Here is a 14,594-nt window from a genome sequence, read left to right as displayed (position 1 = left end):
ATTATAAAATATTATAAAATATAGGATACTCCATCTCCTCGGGGTCCCATTATTATTGCTATTATTGTTATTATTATTAGTTATATACAGCCAATAAAAACAGAAGACATTCAAATCCAATTTTCATAGTTGACCCATGAAAATATACAAAACAGGATGAAAAGGTATTAGATGGCACACAACCGTCCATCCCAAATGTGCAAGGAACGAGCAAACGGCAAATCAACTCAAACATAAAAATTGTATACTATACAGTTCAGTTGCTGATCAATTGAGAACGCTATAGAATTTTTAAAAACCCGTTAGAGCAATAATCATCAAAATAAATAAAGCATTCATACCGTAGAAAAATTTTTTAGATATTAATTATAACATTCAAACTAGAGGATCCCGATTAAACAGAAGCACACTTAAAAAATAATAATGATAATGTTCTTAAATAAGATTCTCGCTAATAAACTCTAGCACACACCATTATACACAATTAAAAATATAGATTAAAATTAATCTTATATCAATTCAGTCCTGAGGTACAGTTTTGAAGTTTTTTGCCTAGTTTAACATTGCCACTTATGCCTTGGGTGCCTTTAGTAACGTCCTTTCCATTGTAAGTAATCAAACCAGGTCACTAGTCTAAGGGTCTTTTCCTCCCTCCCTCCACCTCACCAAATACAGAGGTCTTGAAAGGATTCGTGAGCACTGCACTTCTCCCTCTGACTAAGCCTTTAAAAATTATATTCTAGGCCGCAAACCCGAAACAAGCCATTTGGCTAACTGGCAAGATCTCATTCGCCAATAATTGTCAACTACCGGTAACATTTCGTTTCAAAATTTTTTCGAACCTTTTCCGAAACATTCAAGGGAAATGCTTTAGTGAAAATGTAAATACTTCAGCACAATAAATCAATTTGCTGTCAGGAAAATATAGATACTTCAGCTGAATAATGCACTCTGTCATATCGTTGAAATGTTTAAAGAGTGCTCCAAGGCAAAAAGGATGTGTGCACTGGAAATGCACTCAAATAAAAATTTTAATCAAATTAAAAATTTACGGCAAATATTCTGAAAAAGCGTTTTGGAACAGAAACGTTCGGCTTTCAATAAGTTGAAGATGCCATTTGAATAAAATTGGGGAAAATTAGATGATGAATACTTTCTATTGGTTTAAATAGATTTAATTGAATAGAATTCAATCTACAGCATATATTGGCTATGTTTTATTGTGCAAACCAAATAAATTTACAAGTTATGCGTTTTGTTTCACAAGCTTTTCCTAGTAAAATGTTCAAATTCTCATTGATTGATTTTCGCCGAGTAAATTAAGCTGTCATGTAACAAGTTTCATTAACTCTCACATTCAATTCTCAATACATTTGTCTGCTGCAGTATTCTAATGATAGTTTGAAACCTATGAAATTCTTGTAACTCAAAATATATATATAAATATATATATATATATATATATATATGCTTGTATTTATGTATGTTTTATATATATATAAAAATATATATTTTTTATCTTTTACTTGTTTCAGTCTTTAGAGGCACAATCTTCAAGAATTTTAGTCAAACGAATTGACCGCAGTACTTACTTTTTTTTAGAATTGATGGATATTTGTCCTCATCTTGTTGTTAACACAACGTTTCGGCTGATATACCCTCCAGCCTTCATCAGGTGTCTTGGGAAAATTTTGGGTTCTCATTCCTAAGGTATTTTTCGATTTTGTTTTTTGCTGTTGTTCAGGTCACTGCCTGGAATCGAACTCGGAATCTTGGGGTTAGTATCCCGCGCTTTTAACCACTACGCCATATGCAATTATGGAGTGAATTTTAGGGCTTATAAATCTAATATTCTCCTATCCTTCCTTAATACTGGTTCCCATATGCTGTTCATATCTGCACTCGGTCTGCTTAGGAGGTTGTTGTGTCCTAGCATATGTGCTGCTTCTTTTAGTTTTCGTATTTTCATCATATACAAGTACGTGTGTATTCATCGTTATTTCTTTATTTTTTCAATTTTAGAACAATTCAAGCATTTCTTTGACAATTCCGGAGCGTATTAGATTTAGTTTGTGCGTGACTTTTGGCCCACCTTGTATTTTAAAATCAAAGACGATAATTTATTTTACCCTTTGATCCTATAAACAGCACCATTTTCTAAAATCTCGTCACTAAGAAACACAAAAAATTTGCTTTCCTTGAATATGAAATACCTGAAACTGTCTTTAGATTCTTTACAACAGATGAATGATTGTTCTCGTTAATTCTGAGATGTTTGTAACATTCATTACTGGAGACAGGGGAGACTGAAAAGCCACTGGTATCCTATTCACAATCGACAATCTTTTCTCGACTACTTACCAAACTCTACTGTAATTAATCCTAATCATCTATTGGTATCCTGAATATTACATGAAAACAGCTTAAATCATCGACAAAAATTATGTGGATGACATTGATTTTTCCATCCTCTGTAGATCGTATCATGTCGCATTTTTGTTTCCTCAACGAGGTTGACAACAGGTTTCCAAATATATTTCTGCCAATAACTTAGTTCTGATCGCAAAAATAGTCGTTTAGAGTAATGGTTAGTCATATATTCTTCTTAGACTATTTACGAGTTAAGAAGGTTGCGTGTATAGACAATGACCACACTACAGTTTGATTTTCCAAATATTTAATTAACCTGCGTTGTTAACTTTACGAATATATGTTCAATAAATTAATGGATCAATGTTCAATGAACATAACGGTTAAGAATTTTCAGTATGTAACTTACTGGATAATGTCATGAAGGTATAACGACCGTGCGACCAGGAGATGGTGACGAGGAATGGCTCCTTTAGCACATCGCACGGTCGATACAAATAAAAAAAACACGAGAAAAGATTAAATGTATATAAGCGCCAAAAGGAAAAGAGAGACACAACCGGTAGAAGGTTTAAGAGAAGGGTTTATTGATATCTCAACATGTATTTCTGTGTGTGTGAGTGTGACATATAAACACAATAATAGACAGGCCGTCATGTAAACAAAATGTATGTGTATACAAACATGGATGTATGTGTGTGCAAAAAATACAGAACAGAAAATAGTCTATAAGGATGTTAGAAGAAAGTCCAAACACAAGGATGGGAAATACCAGTTCGTATTCAAGGTACACAGTAATTGAGGTGCTGTAAGAAGAAGTTGTGGCGGCAATGCAGAGCCGAGAAGAGACACATGTCGTGAGAAGTTGAGGTTTCAATGCTGCGGCCGGTTACTTGGTACAGGAGGTCGTCGCAGGTTGTACTCGCTGTTAACCACGGTGAAGTAATTCACAAAGAGTGAAGAGATAGAACCTGTGCGGGTGCAGGTGCTGTTGGTGGCGTGTACGTAGAGAAGTTGATGTAGACGCTAGAAGCTGGAGGCGACGAAGATGGAGGTCCTGAATGCTGTTGAACGAAGTGTTGGTGTTCTCCATGAAGCTGCTGTTGTCGTCGCTGGAACTGGCTGTGTGCTCTGTAGTCAGCGGCTAGACCTCAGAGGGTCTGGAGCCGAGAAGGCTGACAAAACTGTGACGGTGAAAAGCTAGCTATTTATAATATCCTGTCGGCTCAAACTGGGGTTCAGAAAGACTGTCTCACGTGACCTTATCTGAAGGCTGCAATTGGTTGGGTTGCACCTTGGCACAAAATAGAACAGGAGACAAAATGTGCCAATACCAACCAATCAGAGTGGTGGACACAACAGGGTCCAAAAGTGTGGCTGAAGACTAGCTGTTATCCACTACGTCTGCATCCATGTATATATAACAGAGAGATAGAAAAATACGCTACAAAGGTAATGCAAGGAAATTAACCACATAATTAACATGTGTTACTGGACACTACAAGTAAAGCCTTTCGTCAACTACGACATATGCATGTTACTTAAAAGTGAAAGGAGGAGGAGTAGGAAAGAGAGTGAGGAGAAAGAATGACTCACTGAAACAAGTGACATAGATTCCCCAAAACAGTTTAGTGGATCAGTGCTTGAATTTGCCAGTTTTTTATAACTGTTAACCATCCTTCTAGAATCTTCGACTAAACTGTACGACAGTACATACCTTTGTCCCAAACAACAATATCCGGCCTGTTATGTTTACATTTGACAGAAGTTTTGATGGGAATATTCCACCAGTATTCCTTGAGTTGGTGTTTATGAATGTATTCCATAACAGAGGGGTTTTCTAAGTTTATTTCAAGACAGAATTTTTTGTGGATGGCATTGTAAATTATTTTAGCAACAACATTGTGCCGCATGTATGTATGTATGTATGAATGTATGTACGTATGTATGTATGTACGTATGTATGTATGTATGTATGTATGTATGTATGTGTGTGTGTATGTATGTAAGTGTTATGTATGTATGTATGTATGTATGCGTATGTATGTATGTATGTATGTATGTATGCGTGTGTATGTATGTATATATGTATGTATGTATGTGTGTGTGTGTGTGTGTATGTATGTATGTATGTATGTATGTATGTATGTATGTATGTATGTATGTATGTACGTATTGCAAATCATAGACTACTGTTTGCCTCTAGGCAGCAGAAAAATTGCCATGAAGGTATTTTTTCTCAAATTCATACAGTAAATTTTTTTAAATACTTTCTAAAAAAGATGTTTACTTCATAGAGATTAAAATGTTTTGGGCATGAGAAATGTATTATTTTCTATGAATGATAATCGATTTTGTAAATTAAAAAGTTTTTATGAATAATATGTTTCAATTATTTATAAATGCTAGTTACGTTTATTTATTTTATCCTTTAAGAAGATCAAATTGAGCCATCTTCTGAATTGCTGGAGTACAACCAACATTCCAAGATCAGCTGCAGATTGTCAAACTCGTTTTAAAAGGAATTTATCCCAAATATATTGAAACCACATGATTATATTATTTTAGTTATTACTAAACCTGAGCGAGACCGGGTACTGATGCTAGTGTTTAAAAATTAATGATGAAAAATATTCAAAACACGTTGCTTTATGTTAAAAATTAGTTTGGCTCATATCGTTTCTCATGAAACATAACTAATTTGGGGAACTCATCCAATAATCATATTAGAAGCACTGTTGGTAGAGCCACAATGAGTTTACATGATTGAGTGAGTTTTATGGAAATATAGGAAATTAATAAAACTATGTGTGTGAGTGTATGTGCATGCATGTGTGTATTTTGCTCACTTATATTTTGAACATTTATAAATCTTTTGTCACTGCTAGGTTGCTAAATGGTTCAGTTGAAAATATATTCTTCATTCTTTCATTTCCATACTTTCATTAAAAAAAACAGTCAATTGTAATGTGTATGTATGTGTGTGTGTGTGTGTGTGTGTAACTATTTGTATATATGTATATGTATACACACACACACACACACACACATACACATACATACATACATACATACATACATACATACATACATACGAGCGAGGGCGTTGCCAGTGCCACTGGACTGGCTCCTGTGCAGGTGACACGTAAAAACACCATTTGAGCGTGGCCATTGCCAGTACTGCCTGACTGGCCCTCATGCCAGTGGCACGTAAAAGCACCCACTACACTATCGGAGTGGTTGACGTTAGGAAGGGCATCCAGCTGTAGAAACTCTGCCAGACCAGATTGGAGCCTGGTGCAGCCATCTGGCTCACCAGTCCCCAGTCAAACCGTCCAACCCATGCCAGCATGGAAAGCGGACGTTAAATGATGCTGATATATATATATATATATATACAGTGTATTGGGGATGCACACTGCATAAGATTTGCTGTATTCTTGACTATGAAAAAAAGAATTTTTTACAAATGTTCACTATCTTCCAAAATCTCTATCATCAAAGCAAATGACCTTCTCTAAATGCATTTAAAACACTATAACATAATCTGAACACTATTTCAGAAAATTATCTGCATCTTCTTTGTGCATAAAAAAGAAAAATTTAGCTGGGGCAAAATGAGTAAGGCAAGATAAGGTAAATTTACCTCTTCAATTCTCCAGAATTATATTTGAGAAAAGGTTTAAACATCAAAAAGATCAGAAATACAACAAAAATTTTTAATATTTAGGTCAAATTTTGAAAGATGTCCATGGAAAAAATTGCACATGATATGAAATTAACAAAATTTGACTAATCTAAAAGCTCAACATAAAATATTCTCTATAGATTCTTCCCAATCTGCTGGAGTGGCTCTCTTCATCATATATTTATACACCATGCAGTTATGGAGAAAAATTATTCATATTAGTCATTATTCATTTTACCCAAGTTTAGACATCATTTTTTGACAACTGAAAATGATCAAATTCGGGAAAAATTGACTTGGAATCCAACAGAGAAAAGACTATTGATTGTTAAACACTAAAATTATCCAGATATTTTATTAGCAGCCCCAATTACAATGATGTGACAGTACAAAATAATGATGCAATACTTGCAATGTAATGGTTTCAAACAGGTAGGGAGAAAATAGCAAGAAATCACAAATTACTCACTTTGCCCCAGTTGCCAATTTAGCACACATACCCCTGAAGCAAACGTAACATTTATTTTACAAACTATGTCCAAGTTCCCTTATTATTATAATGTTCAGTATATCCTGTTACAATACCCACGGTAAGCCAGATCTTAACGTTGACTTTTTTCTTTAGAAATCTGCGATGTCTTCGAAATAAGATTCACTGCCACTTAATTATGAGTTTTATCCTTCGTAACATCATTTGGCTGGCCATGCGACATAGTATAGAACATGTGGCCGTTCACAAACCCCATCTTGAGGTGAGTAGAGAAAACAAATAGACACTCATTGAATTTGACTTAACTGATTTTCTGGCCAGTTCATTTGTGCAGAATAATATTATTTGATGTGTCTTCCAATCTTCTCTCTCTCTCTTTCTCTCTGTATGTAAGCTGGGATATTAATAGAAAAAAATACTTTAGATCTTCAATAAAACATATTTGAGACAAGTTGTGCTATGAAACCCAATGAAAACTGTTAACTTTGGACAAGGCTCTCAGATATTTTGTATCAAATATCATTACATCTCAGATTTCATTTCGCAACGTTGGTTAGTAAAACTGGAAACTGATGTACAAGACAAACAATAAGCTTATTCCTACATGTTTGCCTTCATGTCATAGCAGAAGTTAGGGTGGTGTCACATCCCAACAAGAACAATGAAAGTGAATGAATGACCAGCATGGCACAACCATTTGTGATAACCAGACTAAACAAGTTTTTGGAATAGTACAGTGTGCTACATGACAAACAGTCTAATAATGTCAATGAATGTTGATAGGCTATTAATGGTTTGGAGATATTCAAGCTCATTGGGTATTGAGAATGTTTTATAGTCTCTATTTATAAACAAATCAAAAGTGGGCTTTCGGAATAGCTGTCACAAATTTCTCTTTTTTGTTTTTTTTAATGTGGAGGGTTGGTATTTTTCAATATTTTATAGTATCCCACATTGCAAAACACTTGCAGATCACTTTATTGTATAAACTAAAACCTTTTTTGCAAAATCTATATTTTCAAATGTTTCAGCCCTCTCCACACATATGCACACATGCACTTACACACACACACACATGATTTTTTCATCTTCATTATTTTTCATTTCCACATTCTGAAACAATTGTAATACATATTTTTATAAAAAACAATTTCTCAATTACCTTTTATCATACATTTTGTGATTAAAGTATTTTGGGGGTGAAAAAAATTAACAAACATCTGGTAAATATGGTTCATTAAACTTATTTTTTGCAGCCACCTGAATAGAAAAAGGAAAAAGGTTTTAAAGATTGGCAAAAGTGTAAAAATAAAGTTGGTTTTGGTGGTGGGACAAAAGATGTTCAAAAACTGAAATTTAAAGAATTTTGTTTTCAAGAATAGAATGGCAATTATGGATAAAGGGTATGGGGGCGAGCAGAGTAAGAAATTTGAAAAACACAAATTTTTGAAAATAAAATAAAAATTTTCAATGCAAATTACATGTCTATCAGAAGTGTTTCACAATTTGGAATACTATAAAATTATAAATAATGACAAGAAAAGAAATTTTAATCATGAAAGGTACAATGAAGGAGGAAAAGTGTTTAAGAATTTGTTTTTCTCAAAAATGTGAATTCTAAATTATTTAGAACGTGCATTATTCTAAAAAACAAATCGAGAAATAGCAAAAAGAAAAGAAAAAATAATCTTTTTAATCGTAGTAGCTACTCCGAAGGGCAGGACTGAGACATTTGAAAAATATGGATTTAAAAGGAAAATTCTTTTTAAACTATTTACAAGTGTTTTGCAATATGGAGTACTTTAAAATTCACCCTAAATCCTGGACCTATCCCTCACCCCAGGAAATTCCATTTTATTTGTAAAAGCTATTTCAAAAGTCCTAACCAAATCAAGGTTGTCAAGTGGCCAAGCCACCATAAATACAAGTTAACAGATGAAGATTGTGGGGTTTGCATTCTATACACAGGGTGGCAATTTATTCCTGGTAAATGTAATTATCTCTGAACAATCAGTTCCAGATAACTTATTAATTGCAATAAACACTTAAAGAATTGCATAATGAAAATGATTTTATTAGTTTGCAATGTAGAGCTTTTGATTCTTCTATGGTCAACAGAATTCAATTTGCTGGTTGAGCAGTTAATGGTTTATTCACCCAAGTGAATAATTGAATGAAAAGATAGGGGAGAGAGTATAGAAGGCATGAAAGGACAGTTGAATGTGTAAGTATTAGGTAAATAAACAAGTGATTAAGAAAAGGAAAATTTACAAAAGTTATAAAAAATATTTGGCTGAGTATTTTCTTAAAGTTGAATATGAAATTTTAAATTAAATTAATACTGCACTGTTTGTACATATAAAAATTTATTTATTAAACAACACTAATCTTATGCCCATTATCTTCTATCTCTAGTGGTTATGTAAAGCTTTGGTGACAGCTTTCAATTACTTCCAGAGTACAAACTTCTATTGGATGTTTGTTGAAGGTCTTCACTTGCACATGATTGTCGTTTGGACATATTCTTCAGAAAAACTCCAGCTTTGGCATTTCAAACTAATAGGATGGGGTAAGTAATGTTTGTCAAGCATTGTGCATATGCTTTTAGAGGGAATGTATGTGTATCTGTGTTTGTGCATTTGCCTATGTGTATCTGTGTTTGTGCATTTGCCTATGTGTATCTGTGTAAGTCTATCATAGCTAGAATTATTCATTAAGATAATGACTTTCTCCTTATGGGTGCAATCTCTCTATACTATAATCAGGACTGGATTTATGGATGGGCGGAGGGGACAATTGCCACAAGCAACTAGATATTGGTGGGGGGGAGGCCACTGCTAGGAAGGATATGTAGCACTCAGTACAGGAATCAGGCATGAAGAGGCTGTCTTTCAATATACAAAGGTATCTTGATTTCTTAAAAAATGGATTCTCTTTTATGACAGCCACTTTAGGGACAGCAAATTATTCAATTAAAAAAACAGTCCCAAAGCACTTCCCAAGGAAATTGTAGCTACTTTTGGGATGGAAAAGGGAAACAACAGAACACTCCTGAAAATGTTTGTCTGTATGTATCTGTGAGTGTATGTGTGTTTGTGTGTGTATGTAAGTATAAATGTATATAAAGATAAAGAGATTGATAGAAAAATGTTATTGTCTCCAGGCTAAATTCCTTCTTTCAATGCATGCCTGAGCTTGACCTTGGCTTGACCATTATTGGTTAAAAGCGTACACACACACACATACATTTCTACTTCTAAACTTATTTCAGGGAGGCTTTGAATGCAAGTGAGTAAAGAAAACTTTTGAATTTAGTTTTAATTATAAAATTACATCTTTCAACAGCTAAAAGCATTCTTTTTCAGCTTTCGAATTATTGCATATATATTCAAATGTTTCTTAATGTTGAATCTTTTCTCTTTCTTATTTTTTAATATTTTTCATCATTCTGTCAAATACATGGAATTACTATATGGAAGTGGGGCAAAATTAGTAACTGGGTCAATATCAATAATTTTTGATTTCTTGTTATTTTCTTTCTCATATTGTACCATTGCAGCATCTTTGGGAGTAAAATTTGGTCAGTATAGGTTACATAGCTGGGAGTAAAAATTGGTCAGTATAGTTTACATAGTTGCTGTTGAAGTTGAAAGTTTGAAATATAGGTGACAGGCACTATTTTCAAGAAATTTAACCCCATTGTAATTGAGGTAAATAATAAAATATCTGGATAATTTTTGGTGATGAGTTTTTAGATTAATAATCTTCTTTCATTTGACCAAGACATTTTAAATTTAGTTGTATTTCTGATGTCTAAAGATGGATGTTCATGTGCATGACTCTTTTTTCAAATTTTATTTCTGGAGAACTGGAAGGGTATATTTACTTTGTCTTATCTTACCCATTTTGCTCCACCTAAATTTGTCTTTTATATGCTCAAAGAGAACAGTGATAATTTTCTGAAATAGTATTCGGACTATGCTATAGGTTTTACAATGTTTAGAGAAGGTCTTTACTTTGCTGATATAGTTCTGGCAAGGTATTGAACATTTGTAAAAAATATATTTTCTTCAAAGTCAAAAATGCAGTAAATATTTCTCATAGTGCCCCACATACTCTTACTGGAAAAGCAGACTTTCAGAAATAGCAGTTTGAATTTCACCATTTTTGTCGGGGCTTCCCTTGCTTTTTAATTTTTTTTTTTCATCCATTGCAAAACAATGAAGAGAAGCCATTTTAAAAGATGAATTTTAAAAATCCATGTCTTTTAAATGTTGGTATCTCTACCTGCCTCTCTCTTTCTCTCTCTCTCTGTCTCTCTCTCTCTCTCACACACACACACACACACTTATGGCTTTGGAACAACAACCACAAAAATGATTTTTTTTCTTTTTTGTAATTTTCTGTCATTTTATCTTATTCTACATTCTGAAACATGTAACTCAAATTAAAAGGAAAAAAAAATCTTACCCCACTCTTCCTTCCTTCATTCTACTTTTCACATTGAAGGAAAAGTCAAACACTGCAAGTGGACGTGTGAAAAACGAAACTTGAATTTTGAAAAAGTCTATCTATAAAGTGACATTTTCAGTCATTTATTTAAACTTCCTCTGCTAACTCTTCAAATTCAATTATTTGAAATTGATGGGTTTTGAGATTTAAATTTGGTAATTGTCTAAGATTTTAATTCTTGTGTATAAGGGACCCATTAAACTTGAAGTGCCTCAGCTCCCAGTTTAAATCTGGCCCTGACTATCATACAGAAAGCTGTTTATCAATTATTTTGGAGTATGTAAATTATATTATCAGAAAGCTATTGTTAAGTTAGTCTACTCTGTCTAGTATTATAAATTAAGATGACTATATTTCTCAGCAGGCAGCCTGTTTTCAATGGCAATAGTCACCAAATTCAACGTTCAGCTTTTGTAGTATTATTGTTGTTACATAGTTAAGTAAAGAAGTTTTAGTGTTCCAACTGAAATCACCTTTTGTTGTTGTTGTAAAGAGTGGCAGAAGTAAAGCTTCAAGTGTCAGAAATCATCGACAATTCTATATTGTGTATAAAAATGAATATTTATTTCCAAACACTTCGTAACAAATTTTGTGAACTTCTAAGGGGTCCTGTGTAAAAATATCTTTCAGTAAAAGAGTCCTCAGTTTGACAGTGACATGAGTATGTGTGAAGAAAGGGATTATGTGAATGTGTATGTGTGTGTGTGTGTCTGCATTATAATAGTTGATGGTAAGCAATAAGCACCCACACATGGCTGTTGCTGAAAAATATTCAATAATATAGTAATTATAAAGAACAATTTCCTATTAAATAGGACAAAATGGAATAAGCAGGACAAGAGGAGACACATGGGACAGAATCAGTGATGAGGGCACAGTACATGTAACAGAAGACCTTTGACAGATGTAAAAACTAAAAATAATACAAATAAAAACTTAAGTGAAGATCAAATAAATATTGCATGTGTTTAATCAGTAAAAAAGAAAAAATGACCATCTCCAAGTATAACAATATCTGTTTTAATACATGTTCATATCAAGAATCTTGCAAAACAACTACATAACCGTAAAGATCTTCTATAATGGTATATGAATTTAAATACAGCAACTTAAAGCTGGTGTGTGGCACAGAAATAAATGTTATGTTCTACTATTAAAGCCTGATATCCTCCATCCTCATGTTATATTAATCTTACATTATATATAAATATATATATATATATATTGATAGAAAAGACAACAAAAGAAAGAAAGAGACCTCAATATTATGTAAATTGAGGAATTTATCTGTAAATAATATGTGACAATTATTCAGTAGCCATGATAAAACTCCGAGTTTCGGATACTGGGGCAGAAACCCACACCACCATCTCTTCAGTTATCTGGCCATTGAAAAATGCTATGAAAATAACCGTTAAACAAAGGGAAATTACTGTGTAGTTGACCGTTATTAAGACAAAAGAGCTATTAGAATGACTGCTAAGTGAGGGGAGGGAGTAAAGGTAAAGGAGTAAAAATGTCCATAGGATTCGCGTAAGCGCACAAGTCCATACATACACATGCGCGCCCGCACACCCACATACATGTGCCTATATGTATATACTCATCCACCCTCATTTGAAATACACACATGCTCACCCACCCATTCGCCAATATATATATATATATATATATATATACCCACATACATGCTCACACACACACACACATGCAAAAATGGTTTATACCTGTGTTTTCTCTTGGGTATGTGCCAGATAACTGAAGAGATTAGTTATCGTCAGTTGTCCCTGTTCCATCTACTCTGCATTTCAGTGGAGTAGATGGAACAGGGACAACTGACGAAGGGGTATACTCTTTATGTTGCATGTCTCGTTTCTCTGTTTGTTTTTTTGTTGCTTGAAAAAAGTTCGTTTTCGTTTTTATGTTTTCGTTTCTCATTGTTTAACGTTTTCTTGATGTCCTGTACCCATATATGCATGTATGTATACATATAGATGTAGGTATGTACATATATGTATGGATATATGCATATATTTATATATTATTTATATTATTATATGATCGAACGCCACACATCCTTTTCCAAGTATGTATATATATATATATATATATATATATATATATGCATATATGGGTACAGGATATCATAAAACATAAACAACATAAAATAAGAAGGCAAACTTGGGTATGTGAACAACAAGAGGAACAAATGGAAAACAAGACAAGTAGGATAAACAACGACCCTTCATCAGTTGTCAGCTGTTTATCTACTCCACATTTCAAGCAATTCACAACAATATGAGGCTTTGGAAAACAGTTACTCCCATGAACCAATGTTTATGAATTTGTGCTGCAAGATGCCTGATGTGAAGTCATGTATTGAAACAGATATTGTTGTATTTTGGGATGGTCCTTTTTTTTTGCCAAATAAACACACACACTATATATTCATTCTTCATTCATTTATTACTGTTCATATTCTTCCTGTGTGCTCTTGCTCTGCTTATTCCATTAGAATAGAATAAGCAGAACAAGAGCACACGTGAAAATGGAAAGTGTTGCTAAGGAGGTCACAGATGTGTGACGAAAGATTTCCAGACAATGGACTTGAGTTAGAATAAAAACAGCAATAAATGAGTGAAGAACAAATATATAATGCATGTGTTTATTTGGTAGAAAAAAAAATTACCGTCCCGAAATATAACAGCTCAATTTGAATCATTCTCAGTAGAAAGACGCCTGTTGCTATTTCTTGTTGTATTCGTAATTGTGTACCATGTTCTCTGGGTTTTTTTTAATCTTTGTTGCCATACACATTCGCTAGCTTTCTTACAAAGGGGTCTAATGCTCTTAGCGTAGAGTTTTTTTGGGGACAACCAGATCGAACCATCTCAAGTGTAACTGTCCAAAATGGTCGTGACTTCTGGTATTTGACAGAAGAAAGAAAGCCAAGAATGACCCGTCTTTTATTGCCTGTCCTTCTAATTGTTGTTTCTCTTGTTCACCTTTGTGTTGTCCATCTGTCCAAATGTTTTAATGCCCTCTATTGTGTTTTGTTCCGTTTTTATATTTATACATACACACACACACATCCATCCATCCATCCATCCATACATACACACATACATACATACATACATACATACATACATACACACACACATACATACATATTTCTCGAAGCTTCTACATTTCGAAATGTAAACGCACACATACGTGTGTGTGTGTGTGTGTGTGTGTGTGTGTGTGTGTTTCTTTCAGAGAAGATTAAATAGAGCAAATAACATTAGCTGATTCCCTGGAAAATGACAAAATACCAAAGTAAAGTCTAAAATATTTTATTCTCAAGGAATACATAATGACTGTCACTGTAAGTTGACAAGATGGCAAAATTTAAATATCACACACTCTCTAGTCTTTCTTTCTCTCTCCCCTTCCCTCCACCTCTCTCTCCCCTCTCTCTCTTCTTCTACACACAAACACACATAAACAGGTATGTTTCTTTGATATTTGTTTTTAAGAATTTTCTCCTGC

General features: G+C 33.6%; 1 protein-coding gene across 4 annotated transcripts in view; it reads left to right on the top strand.

Moving 5' to 3' along the window:
• Positions 1-14,594, top strand: part of LOC106875237 (corticotropin-releasing factor receptor 2) — a 147,262-nt gene that overhangs the window by 92,664 nt on the left and 40,004 nt on the right. For all 4 annotated transcript variants that reach the window (XM_052970217.1, XM_052970216.1, XM_014923299.2 and 1 more), the window contains 2 exons: positions 6,684-6,810; positions 8,964-9,117. In XM_052970217.1, coding sequence (XP_052826177.1) covers positions 6,684-6,810; positions 8,964-9,117 — 281 coding nt within the window. The remainder of the gene's footprint in view (positions 1-6,683; positions 6,811-8,963; positions 9,118-14,594) is intronic.

This window comes from Octopus bimaculoides, chromosome 8, assembly GCF_001194135.2.
Source record: "Octopus bimaculoides isolate UCB-OBI-ISO-001 chromosome 8, ASM119413v2, whole genome shotgun sequence".
Classification (NCBI taxonomy): domain Eukaryota; kingdom Metazoa; phylum Mollusca; class Cephalopoda; order Octopoda; family Octopodidae; genus Octopus; species Octopus bimaculoides.
Note: the sequence above shows the minus strand (reverse complement) of the source record. Positions and strands in the feature narration are given on the sequence as shown.